The sequence below is a fragment of the Mustelus asterias genome, chromosome 5, assembly GCF_964213995.1.
Source record: "Mustelus asterias chromosome 5, sMusAst1.hap1.1, whole genome shotgun sequence".
NCBI classification, from domain to species: Eukaryota; Metazoa; Chordata; class Chondrichthyes; order Carcharhiniformes; family Triakidae; genus Mustelus; species Mustelus asterias.
Window position 1 is genome coordinate 10,125,858 of NC_135805.1, and position 12,843 is coordinate 10,138,700.

At 42.5% G+C, this 12,843-nt stretch overlaps 1 protein-coding gene across 2 annotated transcripts in view; it reads right to left on the bottom strand.

The window, feature by feature from the left end:
• Positions 1 to 12,843, bottom strand: part of cul9 (cullin 9) — a 284,868-nt gene that overhangs the window by 66,657 nt on the left and 205,368 nt on the right. For both annotated transcript variants that reach the window (XM_078212153.1, XM_078212152.1), the window contains exons 28-29: positions 11,011 to 11,213; positions 6,612 to 6,880 (exon numbers count right to left, since the gene is read on the bottom strand). In XM_078212153.1, the coding sequence (XP_078068279.1) occupies positions 6,612 to 6,880; positions 11,011 to 11,213 (472 nt within the window). The remainder of the gene's footprint in view (positions 1 to 6,611; positions 6,881 to 11,010; positions 11,214 to 12,843) is intronic.

Sequence of the window (12,843 nt, forward strand, 5' to 3'; positions counted from 1 at the left end):
TGGGACAGTGGCAGAAATTTAAAACAATATTTCATAACACTCGGCAAACATTCCATTGAGAAAAGAAGGATGCGCCATCCACAGCTAATGAAGGAAGTTAATGATAGGAGCATTCTTTTTATTATTCATTCATGGAACTTGGGCATCGCTGGCAAAGACAGCATTTATTGCCCAAACCTAATTGACCTGGAGAAGTGGTGGTGAGCCACCTTCTTCGACTGCTGCAGATGTAAGTCTACCCACACAGTGCTGTTAGGGGGGGATTTCCAGGATTTTGACCTAGGTACAGTGAAGGAACACAATATATTTCAGGATAGAGTGTGGCTTGGAAGGGAATTTCCAGGTGGTGGTGTTCCCATATGTCTGCTGCTTTTGTCGTTCCAGATGATAGGGGTCTTGGGCTTGGAAGGTACTGTCTAATGAGCCTTGGTGAGTTCCTGCAGTGCAGCTTGTAGCTGATACACATGGCTGCCACTGCTTGTCAGTGGTGAAGGGATTGAATGTCTCTGGAAGGGGTAGCGATCAAGCGGGCTGCTTTGTCCTGGATGGTGTCAAGCTTCTTGAGTGTTGTTGGAGCTGTATTCATCCAGGCAAGTGGAGAGTATTCCATCACACTCCTGACTTTTGCCTTGTAGATGTTGGACTGGCTTTAGGGAGGCAGGAGGTGAGTCAATCACCACAGGATTCCTAGCGTTTGACCTGCTCTGGTAGCCACAGTATTTAGGCTAATCCAGGTCAGTTCCTGGTCAATTGTAACCCCCAGAACGTTGAAGAAAAAGTACAATTCTATGTTAACGGGAAGTCATGAAGATTGGACAGAATTTTAAAAAACAACGAAGAATGATTAAAAAAATAATGAGGGAGAAATTAGAGTATGAGAGAAAGATGGCTAGAAATATAAACACTGATAGCAAGTGTTTCTATGGGTATTTCAAAAGGAATAGAGTAGCTAAAGTGAGCACTGGTTCTATAGAAAGGGAATCTGGGGAATTGATCATGGAAAGGAAATAGCAGAAGCATTGAACAGATAATTTAATGTCTGTCTTCACTGCAGAAGATGTAAGTAACATCCCAGAAATACCTGTGAATCAAGAGGTGGCAAGGAGGGAGGATCATAAAACTGCTACAATCACCAGGGAAAGGATACTGAGAAAATGTCTTCACAATAGAAAACACAAGTTTCATATCAGAAATAGATGGTAAGCTAGGGGGCTAAAAAGAGTGAAGAAGTTACCAATATTAATATCAGCAGACAAGAAGCATTGGAGGAATTTAAGAGACTAAAATCCAAATCCCGGGACCTGTTGGCACACACGTTAGAGTTCTAAAAGGGGTAGCTACAGAGATAATGGATGTGCTGGCTAGGATTTTCCAAATTTCCTTCAACTCAGGAACAGTCCCACTTGATTTAAAGTTGGCAAACTTTACAGCACTTTTCAAGAAAGGAGGGAGTGAATTCCAAAGATTCGCAAGTTAAACCAGTGAACTGAATATCAGTTACTGATGAAATGCTAGAAGTTTTTTTACAATGCACTTGGAAAAGCAGAGTATGATTAAAACAAGTCAATGTGGTTTTACTAAAGGAAAATCCTGTTTGACAAATTAATTAGAGTTTGTGAGGAAGTAACTAGTCAGGTAGGTAAAGAGGAACCAATTGATGTAAATATACCTGGATTTCCAAAAAGTATTCAATGCCACACAAAAGGTTAATAGGCAAGTTGGAGGTAGTATTTTAGCATATTAGAAGATTGAGTAACAGATAGAAAGCAAAGTGGGCATGAACAGCCCTTTTTCAAATTGGTAGTGAATAGTGAAATACTACAGGGATCAGTGCTGGGGCCTCAGCTATTTACGATCTATATTAATGACTTAGATGAAGAGCCATGAAGCAATGTATCAAAGTTTGCTGATGAAAACAAGCTAGATGAAAAGGTGACCTGTGGTAGGACAATGAGAGGCTGCAAAAGAAATATAGACAGGTTAAGTGAGTGGGCAACAAGATAGTACATTAAGTGTAAAGTAGGGAAGAAGTTATTCACTTTGGTTATAATGGAAAAGCAGAATTATTTTAAAAGGTGTTAAACTTGTAAGTGTTGTTGTTCAAAGAGGCATACGTGTACAAAGAACACAGAAAGCTAGCATGTCGGTGCAGCAAGCAATTAGAAAGGCAAATGACATGTTGGTCTTTATTGCAAGGGGAATGAAGTCCAAGGATAAAGAAGTCAGCTGCAATTGTACAGGGTTTTGCTGAGATCATATCTGGAATAGTGTGTGCAGTCTTGGTCTCCAGTTAAGAAAGGATATAATTACAGTAGAGGCAGTACAACAAAGGTTCACTGGACAGGTCCCTGGGACGAGGGGATTGTCTTATGATGACAGGATAAGTAAATTGGGTTTATATTCTCTGGTTTTTAGAAGAATGAGAGAATCTCATTAAAACTACAAGATTCTGATGGGGCTTGATGGGGTGAATGCTGAGTGATTGTTTCCAATGGTTGGGGAATCTAAAACACGGGGCAGTGTCAGGATAAGGGGTTGATCATTCAGATGAGAAGAAATCAGTCAAAGGATTATGAATTTTTGGAATTCTCTACCACAGTGGGTTGTGGATACCCCATCGTTTAAGGCATTTACATTTAATACTAGGACAGATACAATTGCTGGTCTCTAGGGGGATTAAGGGATATGGGGAATGGGTGGGAAAATTGAGTTAAAGTCCAAGGTGAGCAATGATCAGGTTCGACAGGTCTACTCCTACTATTTCTTATGTCCTTGAGTAAAGGTTAACAAGTTCAAGACCTAAAGGGCTTCATCCTAGGGTTTTACAATATGTGATTGCCGAGATAGGACATGCATTGATTGTAATTTTCCAAAGTTCCTTAGGCTCTGGAAAGGTCCCATCAGATTGGAAAATAGCAAATTAGAGGGAGACAGTAAGCAGGACCAGTTAGAGGGAAAATGCTAGAATCTAGTATTACGGAGGTTAGAACAGAGCATTTAGAAAATCTTAACGCAACCAGGCAGAGTCAACATGGCTTTGTAAGAAGGAAATTTGTTTGACAAATTTATTCGAATTCTTTGAGGAAGTAACAAGCAATGTAGACAAAGGGGAACTGTAGACGGTGTCCTTGGATTTCCAAAAGGCATTTGACAAGGTGCCACATCAAAAATTACTACACAAAATAAGAGCTCATGGTGTAGGGGGTAACATATTAGCATGGTTAGAGGACTGGGTGTCTAACAGAAGCAGAGAGTAGGGATAAATAGGTAATTTTCTGTTAGCGAGCTGTAACTAGTGAAGTGCCACAAGGATCAGCGATGGGGCCTCATCTATTTATAATCTACATCAATGACCTGGATGAAGGGACTTGAACATTGCTACGTTTGCTAATGGCACAAAGATAAGAATGAAAGGTGATCTGACTGAAAGGTATAAGATCTGGAGCAGACTTGACAGGTTGGATGCTAAGAGGATGTTTCCCCTTGTGGGAGAGACTAGAACTAGGTGATACAATTTAAAAATAAGGGATCGCAAATTCCCATTGACCCTCTCGGAGAGTCATCAAGCTGTGTAATTCTCATTCCCAGACAGCAGTGGAGGCTGGGTCATTTATTTTTTAGGCTGAGTTAGTTAAACTCTTGATATCAAGGAAATCAAAAGTTGTAGACAGTAGTTAGGGAAATAAAGTTGAAAGTAAAGGCCACAATCAGATCACCAATAATCCTATCAAACGGGGGGGCTGAATGGCCTACTCCTGCTCCTGATTTTTATGTTTGCATGAACTAGAATGGTTCCAGGGACGAGGAGTTTTAGCTGCAAGGGAGCTGGGGATGTTCTCCTTGGAGCAAAGGAGATTGAAGGGAGATTTGTCAAGGGAGTATAAAATTCTGATAGGTTTAGACAAGGTACACAAGGAAATACTGTTCCCATTAGCTGATGGTACAAGCACAAGGGAATACGGTGAATGGGAGAAAGAATTTTAAACAAATTGAATAGCGATGATCTGGAACTTGCTGACTAGAAGGGTGGTGGAAGCGGTGATGCTGAAATTGGATGGGCACATAAAGAAAACAAAGGTTCTCAGTGAATACTCTATTTCTGTCTTCACTAAGGAGAGGAATGATTCAGACATTCTTCTAGAGGAGGAGTGAGAACATTTAGAAACAATAAACAAAACGAGTGAGGAAGTACTGGAGAGACTGGCATCTTTGAAGGTGGATAATTCACCAGGGCCGGATGAATTGTATCCCAGGCTTTTGAAGGAAACAAGGGAGGAAATAGCTGCTGCTCTGAGGATCAATTAGCACTCCTCACTAGATACAGGCGAGGTCCCAGAAGATTGGAGGGCTGTGAATATTGTAGTATAATTTAAAAAGAGTACGAAGGATAGGCCAGATAATAGAAGGCCGAGCGGCCTGACTTTCATGTTAGGCAAATTATTAGAATCAATTCTGAGACACAGGATAAACTGTTACTTAGAAAGACACGATTGATCAGGGATAGTCAGCATGGTTTTGTTGGGAAGATCATGTCTTGCTAACTGAATAGAATTTTTTGAGGAAGTAACAAGGAAGATTGATGAGGGTAGTGCAGTGGATGTTGTCCACTTGGATTTCAATGAGGCCCATATGGCAGACTGATCAAAATACTGAAATCCCATGGGATACAGGGGAATGAGGTGAGTTGGTTCAGTGTCAGGAAACAAAGGGTAATGGTCAATGGATATTTTTGCAAATGGAAAGCGGTTTCTAGTGGTCTTCCACAGAGCTCAGTGTTGGGACCCTTACTGTTTGTTGTATATATTAATGATTTAGACTTAAATTTGGGAGGCATGATTGGGAAATATACAGATGACACAAAAACTAGCCATGTAGTTGATGGTGAAAAGGATAGTTGTCGACTCCAGAACGATAGCAATGATTTGATTGAGTTGACAGAGATGGGGCAAATAGAATTCAGTTTGGAAAAATGTGAAGTTATACATTTGGGGAGAGCAAACAAAGCAATGGAATACTCAATAAATGGGAGGATATTGAGAGGGGTTGAGGAAATTAGAGAACTTGGGAGTGCAACAAGCTGGTAGGACAGGTGGATACGGTGGTAAAGAAAGCATATGGAATATGTTTCTTTATTGGATGAGGTACTGAATACAAAAGTAGGGATGTATTGCTGGAACTGTATAAAACGCTGGGTAGGCACAGCTAGACTTCTATGTATAGTTCTGGCCGTCACGTTTACTTTAGAGAGAGTGCAGAGGAGATTTACAAGAATGTTGCCAGGGCTGGAAAATTGCAGTTTTCAGGAGGGATTAAATAGGCTAGGGTTGTTTTCCTTAGAGCAGAGGTGCCTGGGCTCAGCTTGGCTCAAAACCAGGCACAGAGATGAAAAGCCGGTGTGTGATTCTACAATACCACCTGTTTCCCAAACCACTAAAGAGTTTTTAAAACCATTTCACTTTTGCTTAGGTGATAGAGGAGGTTTGAGGTTGAGTTATGTTGGAAAGGGACTCAATCTAATATCTGCCACAGACACAACCAAAATAAAATAAAAGAGAGGGCAATTAGATGATCAAAAATTTGTAAACAACATTTTATTACAATAATAGTTGAAATAAACAAACTAATCTCAGATGCTAATACAAACATCATTTCTGCATCAGTGCAGGAAACATGAGCTGACAATTGATGCTGTTTTGGTGATTTGGTTCAATAAAGCAGTTACATTGTTCCTGTTGTAATGTACTGAGAGGTTGATTTCCCAAAAGCATGAATCCAATCCTGCCAAATGCAAATTTTCCAAGATCCAATTTTTTTTGTAACAATTCTGTGATTCTCTGCCTGGCCCAACCTATTGCATACAGCAGAACTCCGACTGTGAATGCTAGATACAGGCAGCTGATAATTGTTGTAGCTACAAACTGGTGACCTGAGAGCTGAAGATATAACACAGATTATTGCACAAAATAGTACTTTTCTTTTCAATAAACAGAACCCTGGAAACTAGACTGTCCCAATAGCTCTGCCTAAGTTTATCAGCGAGTAGCTGAAGTATGTTGTGCTCAGTTACCTGGTCTCAGCTAGCAGTACGGTGAGGGGTATATTTGCTCTCAGCAACCTTAGGTTATGGAAGGAAACAGGAGGGAAAAAAAACAAACCACCCAGTGAATGGCCACTTTCTCAAGGTGCCATAGGGCTCCTGGTGTCTGTGGTTCAGAACCAAGAGATAACACCTTCAGGACAAGAGAAATGGAAAACCTTTCATCCCCATTTTGCAGGGGTGACATTTGTGCTGTTAAATTGGAGATATGCTGTTCTATTCTATTCTTTTATTGAAGGCTGTCTGCCTTACTGTCCAATTAAACTATTTTGGTTCACATCGCCTGGCCAATCGATGCAGAGTAGAAGACATGCATCTCATCTGACAATCTAAAAGCTGGAGGGCATTCATTCTCAAATAGCTTTGAACCCAAAGTGCAAAAGTTAAAGCAGTTTTTCTCTTACTGAAGGTTTGTTATAGCCACAATCTGATGAAAAAAGCAAGCAGTCAAAGCCAGTCACTTAAATGAAGTTAATCGATATATGGATGTAGATTGCTGGTAATTTGGCATTACCTAAATAGTGATTGATTCTCTCTGCTGTTGCTGCTTGACTCCATGGTTTTTGCTCCAAGTTTTCGGAACATCGTGTGTGCTTGTCCTTTCCGGGGGGTTGTTGGATCCTCGAGCACATACTCCAGAATGTGAGGATTGTCTTCATTGCGCCTGACGTAACCCTTGTTGATAAGATGCATGATGCAAGACAGTACATCCATATTGCTGCAGTTTAAGTGAAGGAACTTTGGTGCTAAACTTGACTCCTGATTCTGACACCTTTCAATCACCTGCAAATAGTTCAGTGACACAAGAAACAGTTCTTTAAAATTACAGTACCATCTATCACTCCACACACTTATCTAAAGGAGCCTTTTTGTTATGAGGGAACAGTTTTGACAATAAATATTACATGTATCACAATTGTATGGAAGCATCTAAGAGTGCAACTTGATCTAGGTAGACAACTTAAATACCTTTGCACCATTTGTAACGACCATTTTGAAATGGCTGTAATGTCTCTGACTGTACTGAAGCACCTCAAGAATACATATTGTATGTAGAGAACCTGAATATTACTGCACTTCGTGTGATGGCCATTTTGAAATGTTCTTTCAGATATTTTATGAATAAAAGTATGGTTTGGAAAAACAAGCTTTGACAATTACTCTAAGTGCACTTACTGGCTCTAAAACCAGAGTGCCAATTGTTAAACATGATTTAACTTGCCCGGCAAGCTTCCCTGATTGCTCGGTTAATAAATGATAGGACGGCACGGTGGCACAGTGGTTAGCACTGCTGCCTCACAGCACCAGGGACCCAGGTTCGATTCCCAGCTTGGGTCACTGTCTGTGCGGAGTCTGCGCGGGCTCCCCGAGGCTGCATGGGTTTCTTCCGGGTGCTCCGGTTTCCTCCCATAGTCCAAAAGATTGCTGGTTAGGTGCATTGACCATGCTAAATTCTCCCTCGGTGTACCCGAACAGGCGCCAGAGTGTGGCGACTAGGGGATTTTCACAGTAATTTCATTGCAGTGTTAATGTAAGCCTACTTGTGACACTATTAAGTAAACTTTAAATACATCAGCACAACGTCACATAGATTAGAAAGGTTCCAGATTAAATCTCTGATCTCCACAAAGTGAACTGGATACAAAACAAGGCACAAATTGGAGTCCTAAAGGTTGGCTCCATGCACTAGGCTTGGAATTTGGGCAGGATATTCCAGAAATCCCAGTCTATGTGGAAAATGCATATTTGCAGACTGAGGTACACTGCCGACACTCACTAGTGGAAGTACAATGGGTAATTGGCTGAGTGAGATGTCAAGAGCAGGCAGTAGCTGTGGAATGGTACCTCAGCAATCCTCACTGTCTCAAATATCAAGTCACTCATGAAAGTGTACTTGAAGGAAAGCTCTCTGGCTTCCTACAGCAGACAGCATCTGGAACCTGTGGCCCGAACCTTCTCTGTAGCTATTTGAATGCTGCACAATGCTAGGTACCAGTCAGAATCCTCGGCCAATGCGTATGTGCTCTCTCCACTTCTCTCCATACTGCAGAGCAACTGGGACAGGGAACTCAGCATGTTACAGAGCCATGTGCTGAAACCTGTGCCTCACAACCCCATAACAAAACCCAACAAGTGCAACATACTTCAGTAAGAACAAGGAAGTAGGCCACTCAGCCCATTGAGCTTGCTCTGCTACTCAATGCGATCATGGTTAGTCATCCACTTCAAAGCCTTTTCCCCACACTGTCCCTATATCCATTTATGTCATTGGTATTAAGAAATCTGTCACTCTCTGTTTTAAACATAATCAATAACTGAGCTTCCACAGTCCTCTGGGGTAGAAAATTCCAAAGATTCACTACCCTCTCAGTTAAAAAACATTCTCCCCATCTTGGTCTCAAGTAGCTATCCCTTATTTTGAAATTCTGCCCCCTCATTCTAGATTCCCCAATCAGGGAAACATCTTACCTGCATCTGCCCCACCTATCCCTTTAAGGTTTCAACGAGATCTTTATTCTTCGAAACTCGAGAGAATACAAGCCCAGTTTCCCCATAGGACAGTCCTGCCATCCCGGGAACAAGTCCGATGAACCTTCGTTGGCTCCCTCTATGGCAATGGGCCCAACACTGCACACATTACTCCAGGTGTGGAAAATCATGTCTCACAAATTTGATTGAGTTTTTTGAAGGGGTAACCAAGAAGGTAGATGAGGGCAGTGCAGTTGATGTTGTCGACATGGACTTGAGCAAGGCCTTTGACAAGGCACCACATGGTAGGTTGTTGTATAAGGTTAAATCTCACGGGATCCAGGGTGAGGTATCTAAATGGATACAAAATTGGCTATTGGCTTCTTGACAGATGTCAGAGGGTGGTTGTAATGGGTTGTTTTTCAAACTGGAGGCCTGTGACCAGCGGTGTGCCTCACGGATCAGTGCTGGGTCCACTGTTATTTGTCATTTATATTAATGATTTGGATGAGAATATAGGAGGCATGGTTAGTAAGTTTGCAGATGACACCAAGATTGGTGGCATAGTGGACAGTGAAGAAGGTTATCTCCGATTGTAACGGGATCTTGATCAATTGGGCCAGTGGGCTGACAAATGGCAGATGGAGTTTAATTTAGATAAATGCGAGGTGATGCATTTTGGTAGATTGAACCAGGGCAGGACTTACTCAGTTAATGGTAGGGCTTTGGGAAGAGTTACAGAACAAAGAGATCGAGGGGTACATGTTCATAGCTCCTTGAAAGTGAAATCACAGGTGGACAGAGTGGTGAAGAAGGCATTCAGCATGCTTGGTTTCATCGGTCAGAACATTGAAAACAGGAGTTGGGATGCCTTGTTGAAGTTGTATAAGACATTGGTAAGGCCACACTTGGAATACTGTGTACAGTTCTGGTCACCCTATTATAGAAAGGATATTATTAAACTAGAAAGAGCAGTATCTTGACGGTCTACTCTAGTAACTTCCCATCAGTGGAGACATGGCCCAAGACAAAGTGTGTGAACACATTTCATTTTGCACAAAGGATTAAAGTATACATTGTCAAGAGATTTACTAGGATGCTACCGGAACTTGATGGTTTGAGTTATAAGGAGAGGCTGAATAGACTGGGACTTTTTTCTCTGGAGCGTAAGAGGCTGAGGGGTGATCTGATAGAGGTCAATAAAATAATGAGAGGCACAGATCAGCTAGATAGTCAATATCTTTTCCCAAAGAAAGGGGAGTCTAAAACTAGAGGGCATAGGTTTAAGGTGAGAGGGGAGAGATACAAAAGTGTCCAGAGGGGCAATTTTTTCACACAGAGGGTGGTGAGTGTCTGGAACAAGCTGCCAGAGGTAGTAGTAGAGGCGGGTACAATTTTGTCTTTTAAAAAGCATTTAGACAGTTACATGGGTAAGATGGGTATAGAGGGATATGGGCCCAATGCGGGCAATTGGGATTACCTTAGAGGTTTAAAAAAAAGGGCGGCATGGACAAGTTGGACCGAAGGACCTGTTTCCATGCTCTAAACCTCTATGACTCTAAATGCTGGCCTCATGGGTGATGCTTACATCTCATGAATGAGGGGTGATCTCATTGAAAAGGAATTCAGTGTCACTTTCAACTGAACAGACCAGGAAGATTCGCTCATTTCAATGAGGGTAGCATGCGGCTTTCTGCAACTCCCTCAAGGCTGGACACGGATGAGTCCAGAGAGGTGTTCCTACTGGTATTTTCTACCCTCTGACTGCTCTTGGAAAAGAGAGGGTGGATTCAAACACAGCACTGATGTTTTCATCTATTCCTTGGATGTGGATGTCACTGGCAATGTCAGTATTCCTTGCCAATCCCAACGGGCGGCACGGTAGCACAGTGGTTAGCACTGCTGCTTCACAGCTCCAGAGACCTGGGTTCGATTCCCGGCTTGGGTCACTGTCTGTGTGGAGTTTGCACATTCTCCTCGTGTCTGCGTGGGTTTCCTCCGGGTGCTCCGGTTTCCTCCCACAGTCCAAAGATGTGCGGGTTAGGTTGATTGGCTATGCTAAAATTGCCCCTTAGTGTCCTGAGATGCGTCACTTAGAGGGATTAGTGGGTAAAATAGGTAAGGATGTGGGGGTAGGGTCTGGGTGGAATTGTGGTCGGTGCAGACTCGATGGGCCGAATGGCCTCTTTCTGTACTGTGGGGTTTCTATGATTTCCATGAGAAAGTGCTGGTGGGCTTTCCTCTTTGTAAAGGCTTGATACGATGGAGCGGGGACAAAAGGAAAAGGGAAAAAAATACTGGGAGAGTAAGAAGAAGGGGAAATATTGGTTACTGGGACTGATCCTGAGAGATAACATAACAGTATAAACCACCTTTTATACTTCATGGTATCACCACGACCCTTAAGACAATAATAACATGACTGTCACTCCAGGCTTATTTACCTTGAAAACCAGGTTATCGATGTGAAGCTCCTTCTCAGATTTCATGATCTGTACGATCATGCAATAGATAACATTCCTCTTGCGTTCTAATGTGCTGGCAGCATCTTCATCCACATTTAAGTAGGTTTGTTTTGGCAGCAGTGAGCAGTACTGGTTATTTGCTGATCCTCTGGACAATATCTTTTCATTCAGCCTCAGGATCCCTACAATAATACAAAAATGTTGGAAATGAGAAGCACAATAGGGCATTGTGCTCAGCTGGCCAGGCACAGAATGGAACATGTCTGCTAACACAACGAAGGCGAGAGGAACGCATGTCAGACTCCATGAGAATTCCTATAAGCCTCTGTAAGGAACCAGACAGCTCAGTGGATTAGAACAAAGAATACAGCACAGGAAGAGGCCCTTCGGCCCTCCAAGCCCACGCCGCTCCCTGGTCCAAACTAGACCATTCTTTTGTATCCCTCCATTCCCACTCCGTTCATATGGCTATCTAGATAAGTCTTAAATGTTCCCAGTGTGTCCGCCTCCACCACCTTGCCCGGCAGCGCATTCCAGGCCCCCACCACCCTCTGTGTAAAATACGTCCTTCCCTCGCAAACAGAGAAGGGTTATAGGCAGTGCAAGAGGGCAGGTGGACTGGGAACAGAGAAGGGGAGAGGTCAGACCATAGGATTGAGAGGTGTCTACTCTAATGCCAGGAGTATAGTGAATAAACAACTAGCTAAAGGAGGAGAGGGCTTGGGAGATGTTAGTAGCGCTTCAACAAACCGGGTCCAGATAAAGGCTGGCATAAAGACACTTTGCCTGAATGCACGAAGAATTCGAAACAAAGTAAATGAGTTGATGGCACAAATCCATACAAATGAATATGATCTAGTGTCCATCACAGAAACGTGGTTGCAGGGTGACCGGGACTGGGAACTGAATATACAGGGTTATCAGACATTTAGGAAGACTAGACAGGTAGAAAAAGGAGGTGGGGTAGCTTTGTTAATAAAGGATAATATCAGGACGGTAGTGAGAGACGACATAGGCTCTAAGGAGCAAAACGTGGAATCGTTGTGGGTGGAGATAAGGAATAGTAGGGGGAGAAAGACACTGGTAGGCGTGGTCTATAGGCCCCCAAATAATAACCTAGAGGTGGGGAGGGCTATAAACAAGCAAATAATGGATGCGTGCAAAAGTGGAACGGCAATAATCATGGGGGATTTTAACCTACATATTGATTGGTCGACTCAAATTGGACGTGGAGGGCTTGAGGAAGAGTTCTTGGAATGCTGTCGGGATTGTTTCATTGAACAGTATGTTACAGAACCTACGAGAGAGCGAGCTATCTTGGATCTGGTTCTGTGTAATGAGACAGGTAGGATTAGGGATCTTCTTGTGATGAGTGATCATAATATGGTGGAATTTCTGATACAGATGGAGGGTGAGAAAGTAGAGTCCCAAACCAGTGTCCTCTGCTTGAACAGAGGGGAGAACGATAGGATGAGGGTGGAATTGGCTAATGTAGACTGGGCGAGCAGACTGGTAGGTAGGACAGCTGAGGAACAGTGGAGGATTTTTAAGGAGATTTTTTTTAAGTACTCAGCAAAAATATATTCCGGTGACAAAGAAGGACTGTAAGAAAAAGGATAACCGGACGTGGATAACGAAGGAAATAAAGGAGAGTATTAAAATAAAATCAGATGCGTACAGAGTGGCCAAAAATAGTGGAGAATTAGTGGATTGGGAAAGCTTTAAAGAAAAACAAAGAACGACTAAGAAAGCGATTAAGAAAGGAAAGATAGATTATGAAACTAAACTAGCTCAAAATATAAAAAATGATAG